This window comes from Pelecanus crispus, chromosome 21, assembly GCF_030463565.1.
Source record: "Pelecanus crispus isolate bPelCri1 chromosome 21, bPelCri1.pri, whole genome shotgun sequence".
NCBI lineage: Eukaryota > Metazoa > Chordata > Aves > Pelecaniformes > Pelecanidae > Pelecanus > Pelecanus crispus.
Genome location: NC_134663.1, coordinates 1660827 through 1685391, shown reverse-complemented (window position 1 = coordinate 1685391; position 24565 = coordinate 1660827). Strand labels below are relative to the sequence as shown.

At 40.4% G+C, this 24565-nt stretch overlaps 1 protein-coding gene across 1 annotated transcript in view; it reads left to right on the top strand.

The window, feature by feature from the left end:
• Positions 1–24565, top strand: part of UNC5D (unc-5 netrin receptor D) — an 88320-nt gene that overhangs the window by 20329 nt on the left and 43426 nt on the right. Inside the window, exons 6-8 of the mRNA XM_075724181.1 lie at positions 20938–21118; positions 21963–22130; positions 23437–23601. Of these exons, the coding sequence (XP_075580296.1) occupies positions 20938–21118; positions 21963–22130; positions 23437–23601 (514 nt within the window). The remainder of the gene's footprint in view (positions 1–20937; positions 21119–21962; positions 22131–23436; positions 23602–24565) is intronic.

Genomic DNA, 24565 nt, shown 5'->3' with positions numbered 1-24565 from the left:
GCACCACGGCTCTGCTCCCAGACTGTGCTGCCTTTCAGTTTACATGCAGCTCCGGGTCAGCCGTCTTCGATCGCTCCGTAGCCCACCCTCTATTTCTGTCTCTGCAGCCGTTGTTAGCACGTTTCCCATCTCCAGAGTTTGCCTCTGTGAAGAAGGGAACGTGAGAAAATTCTGCACATCTCTGCCTTGGGAGGTTGCTGAGGGCTTGGGGCATTCTGGGTCCATTGCCACAGCAGTAAGAGAGTAAGAAAACCCAAATCCTGACACTGGGCAGACTGGAAAAAGGTTTTAAATCCTCTTCTCATGCATTCACATGGCAAGCAAAACCAAGCTGGTGAGCAGCTGTCCTTGCAGGCATCAGCACCCAACCCAAATAAATTCTGTTTTTTATGAGTTAAACATCAAAATAGAAAAGAAAATCCAGCATTTAAGTAGAGCATCTGATAATCCCCTGCTGTGGCAAATGTTGATTTAAATATAACAGAGTCTCTGCTGGCACAGGCTTGGTGGGACCAGAGCCATTCCTTTCACTGTTGATGCAGAGTTGGCCTAGGGAGGAGACAGTTCTGGCTTTCAGTCCCCCCAACAGATTCTCCCCATAGATATGTTTATTAATTGTGTGCAACAGAGGCCTCATTCAGCTTGGAGTGTATGCAGCGAGGCAGTTGTTGTATAGCACAGGAATCGGCTGAACTGATGAGTCCTCGTCTGCTGGTCATCTTTGTTAGGCTGCCAGGTGGGTACCTTGGCCTTGGATCTCTGGACCCGATTTTTTTGTGTTGCTGAGACTGTTTCACTCCGTGGATATCAGAGGCAGTACTTCTGCTTTTCCTTGGCGTGGTGAAAATGAGAGGAAGGGGAGGCCTGAGTTCTCCTCTCAGAAATGTCGAGTTGAGTATTGAGTTCACCAGAGGAAAACTTTCAGCCTTGCCACTGACGATTATCTGCATGTCTTCACAAGACTAACCTTGTTCATTTTGTACAGCTGCTTGTTTCGGGAACATTTTGAAGAAATTTGTGAAGGGAAGAAGGGCTTCACTATTAAAAAGACGTTTTTAAAAGCAGTGTATTTGACAGTGACATAATAACATGATGCATTTCTTTGAGCTGCATTATCTGCTAGTCTGACTTGCCGGCAGGCTCCCTTCACTTCTGTTATCAGGAAGAAACCTTTACCGCAGCTTAAACAAACACGGGTCTGGTGCAGAGCAGCTTGGCTGAGCTGAGGTACTGCACACCTATTGAGTCACGGCAGCACCTTGGGCTCGCACACGGCTACGTGCCAGGCTCCGTGAGCTCAGACAGCCCACCAGTTCACCTCTAAAAACGTATCGGATCTATCCGCAGATTCTTGTCCCAGCGTGCAGCCAGCCCCATGTGTGACTAGCCCCGGCTGCTGTAGAAGCTCATTGTGTTATTGAGGTAAAGCGCTTCTCGTACTTGGCTCGGATTGTATTTTTTCCAGCGCACAGTGCTGTTTTCTGTATATGTGTTTTGCACTTTGTTGTTGTTGTTGTGTAAGTTGTGTAAGTAATTTTATTACTTTGCATTATTCCTAGGAAGACCCAGCAGTTATTCATGGTGCACTCCTTTGTCTCACACTAAGAAAGTATTACACTGCTTTTAGGTGACTTTTAGAGCATATCCTTAACCTATAGCCTTGCATAAAATATACTCTGCGTTCAGCTTTAGTCAAGGCTCTTAAGTCCTGTGTGTGGCTTGTAAATGGCTACAGTTCAGCCTTGAAAATGTGAAATGAAGACTGGGTGGAGGAAATGTGGCAGAGCTTAGCCTGTTTTAAAAAAAGAGAGAACGTGTTGCATAGTGCCTAATGGAGCGCAGTAGTCTCTACTTCCCCACCCCTGCTTCTCAAGTTCTCAGCGTTTTCTCTTCGTTCATGCCAGTCCTGGAAAAAGGTTTATCAGCGGGCAGTTGTGCAGTCCGTCTTGGGATCACGCTGAAGTCAGAGCTTCAGTGTGTGCTTCAGTCAACAAGTGGTATAGATTGATTTTGCTTTCTGTTCATGTAATTCTGATTGTTTTAAGCAGTGCTCCATTTTATAGAGTCTAATATATAAGACCTTTTGTTTCTTCTTGTATACATCTTCTCAAGTGAATTTCCTGACATTCTTTCCTTATCTTCTCAGCTGACCTTTGCTTTTATTCTTTCTTTAAATAGTTTTTCTCTAGTCTGTGTTCTCTTCAGTTTCTTGAAACTCTTCTTTTTGGGGGTGGGTGGGGGGAAGACATCAAAAATAGATCCTCCTTTTTGCTGCATTTGACAAGCTTGCTGCTCTTTGTGTATACGCTGAGTATTAGCATTTTCAGTCTCTCCTTCATTCTGCTTAATACTTTCTCCTCCTCCTTCCTTCTGCATTTAGATAATTCTTCTCTAAATCATATACTCTTTGGGGTCCTTTTTCTTTTGTTCACCTTTGGCATAAAGGTGCCTTCCCCGGGTCCCCTATGGGTGTAAACCAGCATTTGTGTGGTTCAGATTGCAGGGCTAGGAAACTAAAGTGGGGTTTTGCACTTGGTGCCATATGTAGTCTGATGATAAGAGTCACATTATGTACGATTCTGTAACGCTCTGTATGTAGGTTCTCAAAGATGTTTAAAGGAGTTAAACACATCTGGGTCCCTGAGCCAGCCAGCCAGGCTAGGTACCCCAGCTGCTTTTTGCAAATCTCTGCTTTAAATCGATACACAAAGTGCAAAGCAATGGAGATGCAAGCTGCGAGTTTCTAAATAGGTATTAAGCCCTCATCCTTGAGAAATACATGTTGTACTGCTATTTTCTGTGTATTACAGTCCTGCCGTTAACATGATATAGTGCTGTTCGTACCTATTACCTTGACTATATAAAGCAACTTTGGTAAGATTTCATATCCATAATGCTGGCAGGTTGGTAACCCTAATAATACTTTAGTGTTTTCCTGTACTCTTGCCAAAGGATATTTTTCTTTCTATTAATTTTAAGAACATACTGAGCACTAGAGTCGCTGCCTCTCAGTGACACAGTCATTTACCTTCAAAGTGAAACGATGAAGAATGTGGACGACTTGATTCTGTCACTTCATGCAGCTCTGTACCAGCTTAGGTGTAGCATCTGGCATCAATATGACTAATAGATCCTGTGGTTTGTGACAGAGTCAGCAAACAGAATAAATTATAACATCCTCTCTGGTTCACTGGTGGTAATTCCTTCTTACTGTCTGGCTCTTGATAGTCATGATGTTGCACTCCGTGACTGTTGTCAAATGAGTCTTGAACTGTAACCTGGAAAATACTCAGTCAATATCCATTTAATTAAGTTTAGGATAATCTCTGTTCTTTATGTTCTACCTAATTAGTGCTCCAGAGAGTAAAATACTAATTATTTTTTGTACAGGAGCAAAAAAAGTGCTTGCTTTCCTAGCTAGTAATCTTTTTAGACAACTAGTTTTAAGTTCCTTTCACTATTTTGGACCAGTGTTGTGGGATGCTGGAGGCATATTACTACTGAATCTTCCACCAGTGACAAAAGGGCTTTAAATTTCTCAAGCTGTTATAGGCTATTCCTGTTTAATTTAGTGGACTTGATAAGCAGATTTTTAAATGTTTCTTTAATTGCATAGCGAGCTTCCATATTCTGTACTGACATTAACCATCAGAAGGAATTTCTATCACCTTCTTGAGTCGTGGGCTTAATGTGATGTCTTAAATTTGAAGAAGGGTGTGAAACTGATAGTCGTATAAAATGGAGCACCTTCTAAAACTGCCATTGGAATGCACACAGTTGGCCTGTGGTGAATTTAATGAATTCTACCATCGTTGGTAGTTACTGTAGATTTATACTGTCTCTTAGAAGTGTCAGTTGCTTTGTATTGAGGTGCCATATAAACCATGATATTAGAGATAAGTGTTTATAAACCTCAGGCTTTCAAATAAATACAAACAAAATTAAACAATCTTTACCTTACTAGACTCTGCTCATCTTCCCTAGAACAATGCTGTGGTTCTTAATGCTGCTAAATGAGAGACCTGCGGTTTTGTGTTGAATACGTGTTAGCTCAGGGGAGCCAACTCCCAACTAGAAATGCCTGATGGGTAACGGTATTGAAGTCCATTGTGATGCATGAGGTGCAAATCTGAGCAGAAGTTGACCTTCAAATTTATTCTGAATCCCTTTTATTATAAATAAATACTCTCTGAGACTAAGTCTCTGATCAGCTCGTATGTGAGCATTAGTAGCAGCTTGCAGCTCTTTCTACATCTATGGTCTGATTTTGGGGGGTTTTTGTAATAAAAGGGCAGCTGTTGTGCTAAACTATTACTGATGAGTGTAAACTTGTGTTGAGTGCTCTGCAGAGGCTTGTGAAATGCTCTAAGATATCTTTATCATTTAATATATGCATATATTTAAGTTTTAAATGTGCTGTATCCAGTGCTACTTTTTCATATGTTTAACACAGATTTTGACATTTTAATGGACTGCTGTAGATGTTCCAGTGAATATCTGCATGGGTTCTGATGGTTTATTTACTGCTATAGCTTTTAATGGAAATGTAAAATCATTTCTCTTCTGGGCAGTGCATATGCAATTGCAAACACATCAACAAAATGTGAAACCCACATAAAATTCAAAAGCTGCAAGTATTCCAAAAGTAGTGAGAGTCATTGCTGCCTATTTTACATAGGCTTGCGTATTTATGGGACTTGTACACATACAGTAAAATGTAATATGGCAGGATAATGGTATTGTAGTAAAACACTATGGCAAAAAAGGCTGGTGAATTATAGTCTTCAATGAATCTTGTTTCTAGTTATAGAAAACAGAGTATGATTACTAAATGCAAACAGCATGCATTTTATACAGTTAGTTATAGATCTTGGGTCTTGTGTCTGGAATATCAATATTTGCTTTACTTTTAAGGTACATTAGTTAGAAATAAAATAAATGTGTTCCATTTTTCACTGAAGACATTTCACTTTCAAGACTGAACTCGGGTATGTGCAATATGTCTCAATGATTATTTATCTACATGTAAGCTCTTCCTATAGACTGGTTTTACTTCTAAGCAACCACTGCAGCCAACATCCACATTTTTAAAATCATAAAGTTATGGGAAGCTGTAAGAATTAAATAGTTAACGTAGACATGACAAAATTAGATGGCATTGCATTTGGAACAGTGAAATAAATTCCTTTTGCTTTGTGAAGGAATTATGCAAGTTCTTAACTTAAGTATTGAAAAGTAGGTTCCAGCGTTTCAGAACCCTGACTGTTCCTTTGCAGCTGGCTGGTAGCGCATCTGCCGTGAGCACTCGCGAGGTCTCTAAAGCGTCCCCCGCTCCGCGGGAGGGAGTGGCGTCTTACACTTCAGGTCTTCAGCCTACGACTGCAGCGTTACTCCAAACTGTTAATGAGGAGTATTGTTTCTGGAAAAGAAATTGGTCATATTACAAATCCAAGTTTAATGGTAATTGCTAATGTCTCTAAACAGATACATTCACCTGAAAATAGTCCGTGCTATATTGTGATGGTTAGCAGGTCAGGCTTCTAAGATATAAAGGTACTGAAATGATTAATAAGTTCTTCTGAGGTGCTACACTTAGAGTAGGGCATATGTAACCTTTAGGTCACTTGGGCGACAGCCAGCTGACAAATACAAGATGTTAAAATTCTGGCGGAATTGGTATGTATACTCTATGGTATTGCTGTTTATGAATTAGACCTTTAAAATACTGACATTTCAGGGCAAAAAAATCCGCTATTCTAGAAGCAACATTTTAATGACAGTTCATGTATATCCCACAGCATCTTCTGGAGATGTTAAGAATTGCACAAATGTCTAACTTATGAGTGTTTTCCATGTAGAATTGTATATAAAATCAGTTTTGACATAAAGTAGTAAAGATTTATGAAGTACAGATATCACTTTGGAAGTCACTATGCACATATGAATGCAAGAAACATTTCCAGAGGCAGTCCACATTGTGTGAATCCTTGAACAGATCATGATTTTTCATAGACTTAATTGTCTAAGTCTGTCTTTGGGGAGTGAAGGTTCTGTTAACCACAGCACTACTTGCACAATGAGGACCAATTATTCATTTAGCTGGGGAAAATAGGTATTTCTTTCCGGTATGTACATCATTACTGCTTTTTTTCTGCTACTCCTCCAAGAATCCAAAGCAATTCAGATTTTTTTATTAGACACTATCCAACACCGTGCGTGTGGTGAAAAATGCCACAGATTAAAGCAGCAGTTACTAGGCTAATGAAACTGAATGGCTGCGTGTGTGGACAAAGCAGTTTTGAACCTACTTAGAACATAAAATTCTACTGGAGTCCTTACAGATTTTAGAAGTATCAACGTGCCTTCCCCTTAATCTCCATTTATCAGTTCTCAGCATACCCTACTGAGTGAAACAGAACAACCTCTAAATGTTGATCCTATTCTACTGAAACCATGCGGTGGCTTCCTCTTAATTGCTCCTTTAATTGTTCTAGTAATTTCTTCTCCAATTTTATTTGCTCTGCGTTTTAAAATTCTGCCATTTCTCTCCATTGGACGGACACACGCACAGACACACAAATGTGCCCTGTTCAATTCAAATTTTTAGCCTCTTTTAAGAGCAACTTCATCATTTTCATTTTTCATACTTTATGATGTTGTTATGGATCATACATGACATGCTGCTCTGCGCTGATTGTGTTCAGAACATGACGATTAATAATATGTAGGGCCTCTTTATTCTACAAAACATCTGCTCAGTTAAAGCCTTTTTGTTTAAGCCTGTGACTGCTTCACAGAAGCCTGGACAACACAAAACCAGAATCAAGATTTAGTTTATTTTATATGCTGTTTCACCTTTGGTCAAATCCAGTATTCATTCCTTGCCTTTCATCACCTGTCGTCTTTGAGAGAAATGTCTGCTTCACTATTATCTTTCTGTCTTTTTTCCTAAAGTACTTCATCTTCAATTCCCTGAACTTTTTTTTTACTCAGCCTAGATCACGGATTAGGTATTACAACAGCAGTTGTAATACACAGGGTACAGAGCCTGCAGTAATACTCTGCAGAGGTTCAAACAAAGAACAGGTTTCCTGGCAAAAAAGGCTTGTGATTATCAGTGCTTGTAAAAACCACTTCAGTGCTACTGCTCAATATGTTAAAATAAAAAGCCTTAGACTTCACAGTTATTCTGTGTAAGTGGGGAATAAAAAGGACTCGGTTTGGCATAGAACTGGTACTCTTTCATATGTTACAGACATTTTAGTGGGTTTTGTTAGCTGTATACATTTCAGGGTAACGGTCAATTACATAAATTGGGATATCTGGTTGTGCAACTTAGGTTAATGGCGAGTTTTGGTTTGTTTGGTTTTTTTTTTTTTTGCTTCATTACAATCACATTTTAAAAAAAAAATTTTTGCTAAGCTGTTTAACATTGAAGTGGATCTGTTTTGGATGCTCTTTTTTGGACACTGGCAACTCTGAAATGTTATGGAGAGCCCAGGTTGTCAAAGCAGTGCTTTTTTCCTAATGTTTGTCCTTGTTTCCGCTGCAGACAGCTGACTGGCAGACAAACATCCCCTTTAAGCCATACCTGCATGAGCAAACAAGGGCAGCCGGGTGCGCTGCGTGAGTCACGCGTAGCTGGCTAGCGAGCCTCTGCATCTGATGTGCTTTAAGACTTTGTCTTACATTGTTCTAAACTGTAGAGTTAACAAAGTGACACGGATGGATAAAATGCCTTTTGAGTATTTTGAGTCAAGAGGAATTTCTAAGTGGCTTCTTGTAAGGACACCCTGAGCATTTTCCATGCGTTGGGTGTTGCTGCCTGTTCTTCAAGCTTCATGATAAAAGACCTGCCAGCCTCCACAGCATCGTATACCAAATACCTTGCATTGTATGCGAGCGATCTCAGGGAGTCGTAGATTGCATAAGATCTGCATAAAACTAACCTATTTATTTGGACTCTGTGTGTTAGATCAACACTTGTTCTCATTCTGTAATACAGCTGTCACCTAAATTTAGTTTTCACACCTGTGCCTAAGATGTAGCCTGTTTGACTGGAGCAGTCATTCGTCACTGGTATGGCTGCTGGCCAGAAGGAACAGCCAGTATACCAATGTTGTGGAAACCCTGCTTCTGAGAGAGGTTTATCAGTTAGTGAAAAAATAATTAAGTTCCAGGTAAGCATGATTTGTCTTGGAAATCAAGCTCAGAGGTATTTAGCATGGTCTGAACTCATATACTTTACCGTGAGCATGCAGAACTCTGCCAGGTTGCAGTGGAGAGCTGTTCCTATAGCTAGAAGCCGCTACAGCTTTTTCATTCCCGTTTAGACCAGCCACTAGAGAGAGGAGGAACACGTGCACTGTTGCTTGCCTTCTGCCATCCTAATACGCAGTTTGAGGTTATACTCCTCTCTCCATTATTCTGCCACTGCACTGTTTGAATGCGTTAAATCTGTCACTTCATTTTTTACCTGTACCCTTTTTTTTACCTGTACCAATTATTTGAAACAATGGCATTTGTCAGCTCTCTTCTTGTCTCCTTAGCGGTATCTCCAGGTGCCTCTTTTGCTGATTTTGTACATTTTGCGGCTATTGGAAGCATCTTAGTTCCTGCACATGTACTCTTTACTTGAAAAAATCCTTGGATGTTCTCTCCAAAATAAGTATTTGTGCTGGATTTCACGCAAGCAAGTGATCTGCGTATTGTGTTTTCCTCCAGTAGGAAAAAAGTTTGTTTTCCTTCTGGGATTTGACTTGTTCTAAGTAAATCAGTACACCCAGGAGCTACTGAGGTCATGAAATAGAAATGCTGGAGCAAAACACTTCTGAATTAGATTGCTAAAATGAGGAAAAACAAAGTGAAATAACTTTGTAGTTCCCCTGAATAGATAATTCCTTTTTATAAAGACATGTGCTTTGGGGCTTTTCTTTTTTTGATGTAGTGTTTTGCAGTGGCATATATTTTTCTGGTACTATTTTCAGAAATGCTCTTAATTTTAAATGCTTGAACATGAAAGGATAAGTTATAAGACTTTATCATGAAGTTTATAATGATAAATAATAAAGGTAGTTGTGAAAGAGTCCTACAAGGATTTGGGAGCTGTACAGCGGTGTACGTTCTGACCGAACAAGGTCGTTGGAGGCTTTATCAGTACTGGCGTATTGTTCTGGTCAGCAGGAGCAATGACTGTTGTGGTTCTTTGCTAGTGCTGTGTTAGTGCCTACAGGTCCTGTTGGTTTTTTCTGTCCCCGATTCCTGAAGGTTACGTCTTCAGCATGTTTGGCAATCTTCTCCCGATACTTAAAACCCTATAATACAACGAACCCTTCACCAAAGGGGTCATCAAGCACCGGGACAGGCTGCCCAGGGAAGCAGCTGAGTCCCCATCCCTGGAGGGATATAAAAGACGTGCAGATGTGGTGCGTGGGGACGTGGCTTAGTGGTGGGCTTGGCAGCGCCAGGTTAACGGTTGGACTCGATCTTAAAGGTCCTTTCCAACCTAAATGATTCTGTGATTCTGAGTCTGTGAAGAGCATATAGCACTTTTGCACAGTACTTTCATGTGCATCTGCTTTTATTCCCTTTTCAGTGGGATTCAAACTTCTGAATTTGAATGCTGAAAGCAAAGGTTTGCGAGCAGAAGGATCAAATCTATTTGGTAGAAGGCTGTATTATCCTCTGATTGTTGGTGTACCTGACAATGTCATGGGTGGGCAACTAGAATTCAGAAATGTGGTATCTTCTGCCCAGGGCGTGGGCTGTTGTGAAAGGAAAAGATGCAAGGGTCATTGGGAAAGAGAAGCATGGCAGAGCATTTCTCAAACCTTCCCGATTTTATGCATTCAGAAACAGACAGGAAGGATATATGACATCTTCAAAGCTACAGAGAAAACTTCTCTTAGAATCGGTTTTGGTTTTTTCCTAGCCGAAGTCATTCAAGATGTCAGGAACGTATGGTACAGTTTGTGCTGGAGCAAAAGGAGGAAGGTGTGTGAAGAACTGCAGGGAGGATTGAGTGAGAGGAGGAACAATCTGCTAGCAGTCACTTCTAGGCTGAGTGTGGGTTCTGGGAGAGCACCACTACTAACCAGGACGAAACCGTCTCTTGGGCACAGCTTACATGAAGTAAAACAGACTGCATTTGCGATTTTTGATCCTCTCACATCAGCGCCCATTTTGCTAAATTGCACTCTCGCTTTCGTAGCGAGAGCAGCTGGTTTACTGTCAATTGTGACTAGTGCTCTAATCGAGGAGGGGAGAATGCAAGATGTCCTTGGAGTAAAGTGTTTCCGTATCTACTACGCTTTAGTGCAGATGCAAATGTCATCTGCTAGACAGTGAGTATCTTGTGATGAACCCATGTGCTCACAGTATTTTTTTTTTCGTAGTCTCTTAACCACCCTTGAAGCTGTTCTTGCTCTTCCTTTTTATTTTTGTGATTTCTGTGCAACTGAATTTTCCTTTTATATCTAAGGAAGCTCCTCCATCAACTGTCTCCCTCTCAAAATGAGGAGTCCCCAAATATGTTGATCCTTTCTGATCAACCACTTGTCTTCTCCCACAAGCAAGGGAGATCTGTACGTGCCCTTACATTCAGTTTTTGCCAAGATCGTTACGATTTCCCTGTTCCTATCCAAATGTTGTTGTAGTTGTGTATTTCCAAACACATTTCCTGAATCTCATCATCAACACACAAACTGAATGTACTCCTAATGCAAACACATTTTTTCCTTTCTCTCTGTATAGAGACATGTATATATGTGCATATGTATGTAGCTACAATGTGGTTGGACTAACCTTGATGAAGGAAAGCAGCACCATCTAGTAACTGTATGGTGTTTTATCCTACTGTAGTTACTGGGAGCTCCGCGTAGAGACACAAACATAAGCTTCTAAGAAGAAAATTTACCTTCTTGTAGATAAATTTCGTAACTTCACAAGAAGGGGAAAACTTATATCCTTTAACAAAACAAAACAAAAAAAGATTATGCTGTTTCAAAGGTGAAAAGATTGTGGATAGGTTGAAATATTCAACCTACCCAACCAACCTGGTATGAGAAAAGACCCACTGGTAGATACCAATTTCAGGATCTTTCGTAACTTCAAAGTAGCAGTCATACTTGTTACTCCACTTTCTAGTTGTGTTTCTTTTTACAACATGCCTTTTGTGTCTAATGTAGTGAGGGTTCTCTCTATTCAGATTCTGCTGACGCAATATACTTGGGTTGGTCCTTTTATATCTGGAATGAATATTGTTACAGTACTGTGAAACTGAACCGAAATGCTGTTAACAGTAAAGGTTTAGGGAATGCTTTACCTCTCTGGACATAGATCAATAGATCAACACCTTTTTAATTGCAAATAACGTTACAAGAAAAGGCAGTAAGTTGTGAATCTGGTGCTCAGCTGCATTTAGTATGCATCTACTGACACAGCATAAATGTTACACATTTGTTAACTAACAACTGTTTCTTTATAGAGGTTGAGTTTGAATACTTCTTCCAGTGTGTAGAAGATGATTCATTAACGGATCTAAAGGATGTTTCTGTTGATAATCTCAAGAATGTAACTGTGAGATATTACTATATCTGAAAGCTACCAACAATAAAGACCAACATTACATAGTAATGATTCACCGTAACAGTAAAATTATAGCCTTGTGTGCTGTAATGTGCAGAACAGGAGTGCGGAAGCTGCTGTGATAATAATCGGGATGAGGAGACCACACAACCAACCAAACTAATGACTAACCGGCTGATCTCAGGTACGATTACTGAGAGCAGATAATAGAGCCTACAGTTGTAGGCAGGATCGTGTTCACGCTTACCAGTGTGCGATCCGAGCAATGCTCCTGACACGCGGTTTCCAAAGACCTGGACCCTTCTTCTAAATTTTCTTGAGAGCAATAATCTGAAGCATGGGCAGGGATGCTCCTGAGATTTTGTAATGCTGTGCCGTGATGGTTGATCAGCAGCAGTTAGAAGTGCAAGAGAAGAGATCTCTTTATTTGTCCTCTTTTTTTTCAATTACTGTAGGCTTTTCTGGGATTATTTTCTTATCTCTGAGAATCTATTACAAATGTGATACTGCCTATCAGGATGCCATGTTAGCAAAACACTGTAAACATAATTTCCAATAATCTTATCTAAAAATTTTTTTTCAGTGTCAACTGCACTTGTAATTATTTTCCAAATATCTGTGCATTGAAAAACAAATAAAACCTCACTGGCGTGGCACCTGAACATCCTTCCTGGAGCCTTTAGCTGTTTGCTTCTTTCCAACCATCCTAATTCATAATACTGAGAAACATATAGTGTGCATTGCATCCTTTTAAAACAAGATCTGTGGATTACTATATATCCTTAGTTTATCTGAGTTTCTAGAAAAAGGAAAGCTCTAGATGAGTCTCATCTGCTCACCTGTATTGATGAGCTTTATAGTCTGGAGACTAGGATTTGAGGGTCAACTAGGTCATTTATTTCTGCTTACCGTAAAATAATTGAAGTCAAGACATTTGTGTGCACTGCCCCACTGGAAAACTACCATATAAGCCCACATAATAACCTTTGGGTTTATTAATGCTGATTCATTCATAATTTTTGCACAGAGGTAAAAAAACAGTATTCCAATTAATGTTAGATACTTATTCCTCCAAAAATAGGAATAAAGATAAACATATTTGGGGATCTGCTATATCTTTAACAATCAGACAATGTACCATCAGCAATGGCATATTTAGCAATGTTATCTTTATAGCAATGGTTTAAAATAGCATGTCTGAGTCAACTCCTTGCCCACCTTTAGCATTATAAATTGAGATATACGTGCAGGCTGTCACCTTTCCCGTTACGCTTATTCAAAAGCATGTTTTAATTGCCTTTTGACTCACCCCCTCCCATGTTAGCCTTTTTCCCCTCCTCTGGACTTTTCAGCAATATGAATTTTTGGTTGTGATTTTAAAGCACACAAACACAAACGCTCGTTGCAAAGGGGACACAGCTCAGAGTATGAGCTGTGGTACATCGAGTGCCATGAGTGAGTATAATCTCTCTTGGCTTCCCTTGCTGTTGGAGGTTTATGTAGCAAATACGCTGGCTCCGTGCCACATAAAGTGAAGTACTAAGAAAGAAAATGTGCATTAGCAGCATGCAGCTCTTGAGTTTTGAGGTGATCCCTCTTGCAACAGCTGAGCGCGTCTCTTCAGAGTGAGGTGAGCCACCTGGCCCAGTGGAAGCGTCCGCGCCCACGGCAGGGGGTTGCACCTACACGATCTTTAAGGTCCCTTCCAACCCAAACCGTTCTGTGCTTCTGGGAAAGAGAAGATTCCTGTGCTGCTTTCCACAGTACAGCCAACAAAGCGCAGGCTGATATACGAGTTAGTCACTGTGTCAGATTTTTGTAATGAGATTATATATTCAATCTAATGAAGGAAAAATACGCTTACCAGAACAGTGTGACAGCGCTGTGATTAAACAATTTGGTAACAGGATTCCTCAGTGGATTAATTTAAAGAAATGCAGGAGGTACAGCTGACCTGCTTCTTATGTGTTGCTGGCACTAGGCTCCTAGCAAGGAAGATTAATGTTTTTTGATTGTGTTGATAAAATAACTGTGTGATCATAAAGGTAGATATGAATGGTTTGTACCCAGCAAACTGGCTTTTGTTTTTTATTAATCTCCCATGATGATTTATGCTGATGGAGGCTTCTTCTGCTTATTTATTTGAGTCTTAGGGTAGAAAGCAAAATAAAACTGTAACAAAGATATGCTGCCATCTTAATGCATCACTGTAATTGGAGCACCTGCCCTGCCTGTAGTCATCCATTCTAACTGTAACATCAAGGAAGATTTCTCCAGCTTAGACACACTTGCATTTTTAGAAACAGGAGTTTCATGCTAGATCTGAAAGGAATGGAAAGGGATGTGTCTTGCTCTCTTCCACTAAACATTATGGGTCACTGAAAAAAGCCATTTTAAATAAGGCTTTTAAAGATTGGGGAATATGAGACCTAAATCAGCGATAAGGTAGAAAGAACTTTTTCTAGCCAGAGGCCTGAGCTGATTAGTGTGCGGGAGGAGAGGAATATTCATAAAAGCTGACATTCGCCCAGCGATGCAATCTCCCTAGGCTTGCTCTAGAGTCAGTGGAGAAAGTGTCAGAAGCCTGATACACCTGCTGTTAATCACGATGTGGAAGAGAATCTATTGCAGACATCTTCTAAAAAAAGAAACTTTTTTGTAGAAAAGAAATCAGCCTCAAACATATCTTCTTCTCCAGGTAAAAAAAGTTTTCAGCTAGAAATTAGATACTATGAGTTTCAGAAGTTCTCTGCCTTTTTCTTCTTTTTTAACGCAAAGTCAGTTTCTAGAGGGGAAAATACGGTATTGCCTAGTTCTTTTGTTTATATAACAGTGTTATTTTTGTTCTTAGGGAGCTAAGAGCATAAGTAGAGATGCCTTCTGTATTATTTATATTGAATTAATTAAGTACCTTCATGGGCAACAGCAAAAATGGTATCGGAATCAATTCAAGATAATGTTCACTGTTCTGCAGTTGTCATTACAGCAGTGTAAGAAGAATTAAGATCCAAAGAGGTGTCTCTAAGAGACCTGTTTTAATGACTTTTTGTCAGCTTGGATAGCTTGGTTCTGTCAGGTCAAAAAGTCATGTGCAAACTTGATTCCTCACTATTGAAAGTCGTGGTGGAGGATTGTTTAATTAAAAAACAGATGATGGGCATGTCAAACAGGTATTACGGACAAAGGACACAGACATAAAAATGCACCTATATTCCAGGTTATTTCTTGTTACATTTTCTTTAAATGGTCTATGCATCAAGACATCTGTCTCTTCTCCCTCCCCCCGCCCCTTCTGACCTCCAACACACTTTTTTTGTCCTCTTTATCATAGGAATCTTTACATTTATCTTTAACGTATATAGGTATTTTTAACAGCTTTACATTAAACGTGTTTTTTGGATAATACTTACTACCAGATAGGGTTCTGACCCTTGCAGAGTTAGAGCTACTGTTAGTAATAACAAGACAATGTGCACCTTCAGCTACAGTAGGCAGATGTATGGAGGAGAAGAAGAAATTTGAGAATAAAGAAATCGGAACAAAAATGTGGGGTTACAAAGCACTTCATCTCAGGTCCTTGGTTTTAAATTAACGTCTAGTCAGGTGTGGCGAAGTATCTGAGAAATATTTGCCATCATTGTCACTTGTAAACTTGCTGTTTGGTCCCGCTCCTTGGTGTGCTGCCTTTGGTTTTGTCTGCTCACAAAAAGACGGTCTGTGCCTTGCTACCAGGGAAGCATAAGATACCAGAGTTGTATTTAGTGTAGTTATCTGCAGTCTCATGAGCAGCAATATACCTATTTATTCATTGCATTCTCTACCATACTTTCTAAATGCTAGTCTGATGTACTACATTTAAAATATTAAGTGAATCTGGGGCTGACAAAACAGTTTTATCCAAAAGATACAAGTGTTGGCTTGTTCTCAGAACATAATGAACAGCGGTATTGGTTTAAAGGAAGGTTAAGGATGTGTTTACTACTTTCTCTATCTGAGAGAAAGAATATTTAAAATCTGTAAATTGACTATGCTATAAGAAACATTTCTGCTGCTGTAAGTCAGGTGTTGACCTTTCCCATCTTAAAATCACAAAGCGTTTATCTTGCATCGAGAAAGCAATTGATTCTCTCTTCAAGAGAAGCTGACGTTCTAACTATATTATCTTTGATATATACGTACTCTGGTTATTGACCAGATGAGAAAGTCAGGTGTTGTATTTAAAGGGCAGGATGGTATAATCTAAAAGCAGGAGTACCAAGGTCTTTTGTCTTCTAACCTACAAAATTATCATGTGTGCCCACAAGAAGTCTGACTTGTATTGTTCCTGTTGGGTATTGAATCTCTTTGTAGTCTCAAACAAGATACACTAGAAGGAATAGAAAATCCAGTCACGGGCAGCCAGCTCTTGGGATGTTTAAATTAGATCGAGCAATTGATGAAGAACTCTTAGTGCATAAAATCATTTAAGGCCTGTAACTGATATCTGACCTACTCGTATCTTCAAGGTTTAAATAAGAAGTTTGGTATTAAAACCAACCAAACAAAAAAGTCATTTCTGTTACTGCAAATAAGAAGGTTCTTTAGTCTGACCAGGAGGTTTAACAGCTGTGTAGCCTGCCCCTCAGATGTGGTGAAGGAGGGTAACGCTTAGCCAGAAGAATGGTATTTCCTCACCTGGAGTTAGTCGGCTTTTCTCCTTGAATTACACGGCTGATATCTGTGTACAGGCCTAGCACAGTGCTGTCAAAGCGAAATAAAATGCTCCCAGTGATAGTGCCACCAGGCTCAAAAGCAGCTGAGATTTTGGGGCGTAACATTCTGTTCCCACAGAAGCCACAACTATAACCAGTAAAGTGGGCAGAGTTTTAAGGGAACCGTAGCGACGTCTGCCAGAGCTTCCCTGCAGTCTCACTCAGCTATGCTCCTGCCTCCGGCAATATTCTCATGGATATTTGCGAGTCCCCAGAGTGTTTGAATTTGCTGTATGGCAACCGGAAGATGTATGTTTGTAGTATCTGTATGGATACCTACACAAATAAGGCTGACATGCATACATTATTTATTTTGCACATACTAAGCGCAGTGAGACTCCATCACCTGCAGCAACTCAAACAGCGGTTGGCTCCCGTGATGTGAAGCTGACAGGCTGTTTTAATGTTGTATACAGCAGACAGAAATATGGCTGAGTTGGGATAAGCTTTATTTTTTAAAGAAAAAGAGCTTGCTAACTCCCGTCGTAATCTACCTAGGATATGGTGTATTTAACTGATTTTGCTTTAATAATACTGTAAGCTGGTCTTTGGTAATTGCTTTCTGTAATTGGAACAAATTTATGATTATGCTAATTCATCTGCTGCCACCCAATATGTAGTAGCTGAGTTAATCCATATCTACCCCTGCATTTCTTTTGTAGATCATTACGTGATTAGCCTTTCTTAGAAATTGATGGGGGTATTTTATTTCTGAGCAGATTTAATTTCAGAGGAAAAAAATCAGATATCTTTATATCAACTTACAGCACATTATAGCAGTTTTTAAGTCTAGTTCAAGACAGAAATATTTAAGATCTTCAGACAGACTAATTCTTAAAAAGAAATGTATTTAATTGTGTTACAAGCAACTGTATGACCTCCACTGATGATAAAGCGAGGGAAATTAAACGCTAATGAGTTTTGAGTCTACTCTTCAGGCATTGCAGGTTGGCAGTTCAGAACACCACGCCTCATTTCAGCATGGAGACACTGCAGGTTTCTTTGGTGCCTTTATTTTGCTTGGTTGGTTTTTGTGTGTGTTTGCGTGTGCGCTGAATTTCTCCAAAGGTTGCATCACTGCAAGTAACGACAACCTTTCGTCATCACGACTCCTTTAAATTTCTCAGTTTGTTCTAACAATTCATCCTTGAGTTCTCCATCTCTGAAAGCATTTGTCTGCTCAGGCAAAGGCGGTGAATGAGTTTGAATAAGTGTTATTTTTCCTTCAAGGGAGGGGGAGGCTGGAATTAGAGATGAGCATTCGCAGTGTCATCAAGCCTCCAGATATGCAAAAGGCAATGCATGCCCTCGCTTACAAATCATCCTTTGATCGCGCATCTCTCAACACTTCCATGTTTATGTTCCGTCTGTTTAATGTTCTCCCTTCACCGTGATCATCATTCTTTTAAATGCTTTGCATTAATGTAAAAGTTTTTCATTCGCTAAGCCTTGCGGTCCTGGACTTGGTAAAAGTGGATCAGTGTGCACTCCCTCCTGGAAAAGCTGTCTGCAGGACAAACAGCCCGAAGTGCTGGTGTAACAGTGACGGGGACCTTGAACCCTCCTGGGCCCCCCTCGCCACCCCAGAAAAGCCCCTGACCCAGTGAGAGGCAAAATGCAAAATTTATGTATATACTTGTGAAATAATGAACTCTAGTAATATACTAGACATGTTTGTCATTTCTTTGAACATTATGTTTGTCATTACACTGCACATAAAGTGAGCTTAATTCTGACTGCAACCATTGAATTTCTGTCACTTGATTTATGCTAGTGCTGCTGTTCCATAATTTCAGTTGCATTCCTAGTTTCTTTGCTGAAACCCCCTCTGATAATTAGTATTATAGTTAACTGCAGAAGGGAGACTGAATAGTGAATGGATTACTTGATTGTTGCTCGTCTTACCCAGACCAAAGGGAAATGTCATGCATTCAGAGAGGTTGTTAAGGGGAGAGTTCGGCATTGCTGCATTTGGTAGGGCTGTTTGGTTACAGCTCCAGAGCTGCGCCTGGCCATCCGCGCTCAGGACAGGCGCAGGCGTCACCGTGTCACTTCGCTGGGGGAGTGAAAGGCAGGGAGCATGAACACGAGCATTCACCTGATCTCCTGGGTGCTCCTGGCAGTGGAAATTAGGACGCCCCAGCTACTGGGTGCGTTGAGTGCATTGCAAAGCATGACTGCATCCCCTAACAATAGTAAGGGAAGCAAATTCAGGGAGCGAGATTTGGCAAAAAGTCTCCTCTGGGTTACCTAAGTAAGCGTACCTGTGCCAGGCAGTGCCTCCTTCCATGTTGTGGGGCGTATCTTAGAACCTCACCGTCTGGAAGCTGCACCCTAAATGTTTATTCTGATGTGTGCTGTAGCATACAAAGTCATTCGGTCCCAAAACTCTTTAAACTTTTGTGAAGGAGATTGTTTGAAAAATAAAAAAAAGTTAAGATTTGAGAGGAAAACCAAACCAAAAGAGGGTTAGGACAGGGCTTTCTAAGAATGCAGAAATAGACGGACACGTCTCGAGTGCTTCATGTAAGCTTTGATGGTGACGTTCTCTCTTTGTTACCACTTTTGGTTAACTGCAGTTTGAGGAAAAGAGTATATAGAGCTAAAATGTTTTAACTACTTTCGGTATGAAAGATATAATTGTACTTCATACTCAGGTAATGCCTCTTCTGACAGACGTGTAAAATAATCACTTGATTTAATTCCATGTAGGGTAACAGTGCCACAGACCTAGATTCTTTTCAAGGTAAGTTCCCAGCTGACTGCTGTGGTGCTGGGACGCGAGAAGCTACGGATGTGTCAGTCACACACCTTCTGTCCCCAGCCAACCAAAATGACTGATGCTAGTGGAAGGGGAACCTGCTGTCTGGCGTGAAATCTAATTGGCTTTGATGGTCAGCTTTTGCAGATTTGTTTATAAACTGGAAAATCTACAAATTGCAGACCATCTGCACAGAACAGTGTGCTAATGAATGCCTGTAGCTAGCAAATCCATAAGCTCATTACCACAAAGTTCCAAGTCCTTCCACAAGTTCCTAAACGAGGTTATTCATCTGAACTGAGAGGAGAAGGGTATTTGACTTCAGGGTACAGCCATACCTCCTTTAGGTCTAGAAAACCTATTAAAATAACTCACATTTATTTAGTCTTTTTATAGAATCTGTTGATTCTGCTTCTATTTTTAATTTTTCACTTCTGTAACAGCAGCTTACCATGCCTTAGCTGGTTTTTTTAATGTTTCAAGTAGAGAAATAACTTGCAGATAATTCCTGGGTATACTCAGAGATATGTTGATGACCTAGAGAAGATGTATTGAAATATATTATACACAGCATTTCACGGTATTTATGTACCTTGACAACAAATACTAATGGTTTAAGAATGTTTATGTAAATTGGGAATCTCTTATGATGACTTAGCTCTTCCATTGCGCGTGATGTCAAGCGATTTCATCCTTCTGTCTGTTTCTCTCTTGAAAATGTGGAATTAATAATACTTAGTACGTCATCCCAACCTATTACGAAGCTTAACTGATCATTGTCCAATTTTTTGAACATATAATGCACTACATATCAAGAGTAGTAATTTTAAATATTTGTTATTCTCTCTCAGTTGAGATTTTCTTCCATTTTCTTTGAATAAAAATCAGCCTTTCTAAGTTACTAGCCCATCCCGCCTTCCTCTCAGGATTAGGGGAGGAATAAAAAAGCGGCAATCATCAGCTGACTTTCACTTGGGCTGCTGATCTCCATTGGTCGTGTCTCTCTCTTCCTTGAGTCAAAGGAAGTATTTCCCTATCAGATTAATGAGGTCGTTAGCCCAAGGCATCAAGTGCCTTCATCTGGCTTTACAGGTTTACAGACTTTTCCCCCTGTTTTTTCATTCTCTTAGGGATGCCAATAGGGCTTTCTTAAGTAGGATAATAATTGAATAAATGAATAGTTACAATAAAAACAAAATATACAGTATAGATTCAAAAACAAATATAGAGGAAATAATAAGTTGAAATTGTTTCAGATAATTATTTCAGGTTCAAGCTTCAATACTTACAGTGAAGAAAACCACAAGGTAAATGAACTATATTAAACTAGAATGATCCACTATTTTTTTATCATCACTTCTTGATTCCTTGGATTAAATATTAAAGCCTCCTAACTACCTAATACCACAAAGAAAAGCATGATTAATTGTTCTCCTCCCTTTTTTTCTTATCCTCTTCTTCCTCATCTTTCCTTCCTTTTCTCCCAGTAGAAGAAAAATAACATTTTTATAGTTGTATAATCCACACCCTTGCAACTCTGAACGAGCTCTTTGACATTCTTTTTGTTCTTTTATTATTTGTTGTTTTATTATGTCCTAGCATTTCATTTGGTGTGCCTGTGTTAATAAGCTCTAGGGTCTTCAGAATAGGAATAGTTTATTTTCTGAATTTGTGGATGTCTTCCTTTTTGGGATCCCCTCCTAGCTTCATTTTTATCGTAATGTTTAAAATAAAGACCACAATGACATTTATTAATGAAATCACTGAAATACAATTTTGCTGGTTTCCTGCTTCCATCTTTTCCTACTTCATGCTCTTCTCTGCTCCATCCCTTGCCAGGTGGAATGGCTAAAGAACGAGGAGCCCATAGATTCCAACCGGGATGAGAACATTGACACCAGAGCAGACCACAACCTCATCATTCGACAGGCACGCCTGTCGGACTCCGGGAACTATACCTGCATGGCTGCCAACATTGTGGCCAAGAGAAGGAGCATGTCTGCGACAGTTGTGGTGTATGGTCAGTGAAAATGTGGTCATTATGGAAAAACTTAATGTGTGTGCTTTTATTGCTGGAGTACTTTATGTTTTTAACACACAACTGGTTTGAAATCAAATAGCTAACCTCCTTCCTGTTATGACAAATTTCAGTTCTGTTGCTCAAGGCTGAGATCACGCCTGCCTTTAGTGGTTAGAATGACGAGGTTTTTGTTTGTGATGGATTCCCAGAAGTTATGTCAATAATAACAGTCCTTGCTCCAGATATTAAGAAGATCCAATTATAAGCTAAACCACATAAATAAGCGTTGCCTGTATCAGGAAACCCTGACGCACATGCCTGGGGAGGTGCATAAAGGGCTGCCGTAATTGGATCGGTGGTACTGCAGTGTCCAGGCACTAGCTAGTGAATCTCGATGTTACACAGCAAAGGACAAAAGAGCAGAACTATTGCTTTATTTCCATCCTCTGTTGCTCTCCACGTTTATTACTGCATGTGACATTTTATTGGTGGAAGCAGAGCATTCCTAAATCGCCCTTTTTAAAATAAAGAAGTCTTGTTTATGATTTAAGCAAAGCATATTTTATGAGAGTTGAGGTGCCTGCTTTTACCTCCCTCCCAGGCTCTATCAGTCCTTGCACTGCTTAGCATATTGCTCTTCCAAAACAAACATTTGTGTTCTTTGACACCGTGGCCTTTATGTAGTTGTGTACTGATAGGTAGCAGTGCTCCTACTTCAGCGTGGAATTTACCTGCAGAATGTAAAAACAAAATTCTGCCTTTGAATGAAATGATCTGATCAGATTTGTTGCTCGATGTCTCTTAACGCACCTACTGCAACCTCAAGCATGTTTGTGTTTTGCAGTTAATGGAGGCTGGTCATCCTGGACTGAGTGGTCAAACTGCAACGCACGGTGTGGTCGGGGCTGGCAGAAGCGATCACGGACCTGTACCAACCCTGCTCCACTCAACGGAGGTGCATTTTGTGAAGGAATGTCAGTGCAGAAAATTACCTGCACTTCTCTCTGCCCTGGTGAGATATGCGCAGTCTACTAAGGAGTAACTTGGGATGTCACGCTTACGGGAGAGCTCTTTCGGTCTGAAATGCCAGGTAGACAGTTGTGCTCCGAAGAGCCCACGGAGGTCGAAGAGGAAATTGGAAATGCTTGCATCCTTGTTTAGACTGCAGCTCAGAGCCTCGTGTAGGGTCTGAGCAGTAGTCACAAGCACCTGTGGCCTTGGTCTGCCAGGTTTGTCAGTGCTTTACCTTACACTGAAGCTAACTAAATAATAGCAAAACAGCAACTGGTTCAATATGAAAAATCATGTAAGAGGGTGGAGGTGCAGGGAAAGGAGAGGTGATGTTAGTAACGCCAGAAGGAGAAACGCAGAAACCTAAGCTGAGAACTTCACTTAAAAGTAATACTTAGCTTGCAAAAGTTTGCTTTCAGGTCTATTAACCTTTTGAAATTGAGCTCATGCTACACATGGAGCAGAGTGTTACATCCCTGGACACTATACGTTTCCTCATTTGTTCACCTGAAACCTCCCTTGTCTGATTTAGGACTTGGTGTTTCACGTAGACAGCTGAAGGAAGTTCGTAGGGCTGTATGCATGCATCTTTTGAGAGACTGTGTTTGCCTGTGGTCGCAGCACAACTTGTCTGGATTCTGGCACATCTCTCTTCTAGCTCTTACGAGTTTTTTAGATAGAACATGTCCTGAACTGGGATTTAAAGAACTTAATGTTATTTATATATGTCTCTGTGTTCATCTGACTGTTCTGCACTCTGATTTATGCATGCAAAGGAAAGGGAGCTGTGGAATCCCTTCTCATTTGGGACAGGGTTAGAGACAGCTATGAAGCAGTCAGCAAAGCAACGCACTGATCCATTGTCTTGCTCGGGGCGTTAGCCAGAAGTCTGTAAGGCCGGCTGCGCTCTTTTTGTAAATGTCAGCATCATTTCTCTGGTAGGAAAATGTGTGGCCTCTCTACATCAGCCTGTTTTAAGGTAGCATTTGTATTGAAACATTAGAAGCTAATAGCTAGGTGGTAAAGAAAATGATTCCTCCTGCAGTTTTAATTGACTGTATTTGCAGAATGTTATATACTGGTGCCACTTTAAAAGCTTCCATATTGCACACTTGAGGCGGTACATTCTAATGCTGGATTTTAACTTCGCGTCTGATGAAACTGTATTTATTTCTTCTGAGAATTGTACTTTGGTTTACTTGCTGTGACCTGAGGAGAGAGATGAAACAAGTATTCTTGGTAGGACCTCTAACTACACCAGTTTGATATCCAGTGGTGATGCTTGTTTTTTCTTCCTGCCCATTCAGTGGACGGAAGCTGGGAGGTGTGGAGCGAGTGGTCTGTGTGCAGTCCAGAATGCGAGCACCTGAGAGTTCGGGAATGTATCGCACCGCCTCCAAGAAACGGAGGGAAGTACTGCGAGGGCTTGAGTCAAGAGTCAGAGAACTGTACTGAAGGGCTTTGCATTCAAGGTGAGTAACAGTTGGCCTTGAACTGGATTTAGGAGGTATGGCCTAAAAGGTATACTGTAATCTGGGTAACGTAGCATATCTGCCGCACACCCGTGTCAGTAGAACTCTTCTGGCTGAAATATTGCTGTGAAAAGACAGATTGTTTTCAGAGGGTTGCATATGTGAAGTTTGAATCCGTAGTGGTTTCTGAGTCACTGGATTTGTGTAGCACATACTTTACCTATTAATTTTCAGATGATTCTAAAAATCCAAATAAAGGTTTTTTGCAATGTGTAATTATGACCACCTGCTACAACATATCTCACAGAACATACTACTTTGCCTTCTACATTTTCTTGCAAGTAAATTGGCAAAGCAACATGAATACTTCTGGTGCAAGAGCTGTTTAAGGTCAAAGTTTACTCCATTTTTTGCCTGTAACACAGAAGTGAAAGGCAAATCTGCTTCATGGTGAGTTGCCTGTGAAAGGATTTGCCCTTCATAAACGTCTGGAAAGCATCTGGCATTTGGTAGATGCTACTGTCAACAAACAACTAGGAGCCAAGAAAATCAGCCCTGCAGCTGTAGAGTTGCAGAACACCCGGGGACAGCTGCACGGTCTCAGAACAAAGAAGGAATTCACAAGTTTATTCCTACACTGAATGCTGCTCCCTACCCATGAAGTGATGCTGTCACCTCCTCGCCTTCTAGCAATGAAATGGCAGCCGTGGAAGCAATCAGGAGTGCTAGGGCTGAAAGATGTAAACTGAAATGAGTCTACTTTTTCTTTAATTTTATATTTAAATGGTCCTCTTTCTTTGTTTCTATGGTACTGCATTACCCTTCCTTCTTGCTCTTTTGCATATATGTGTTCACGTTATGCCAAGCGGTCATTTTCTTCTTCCACCATGATGCACGCAACAGAAGGAATATGGCTATAAATCCTTGTGCTCCTAACCATCATGTACGTGCTTACAATAGTGTA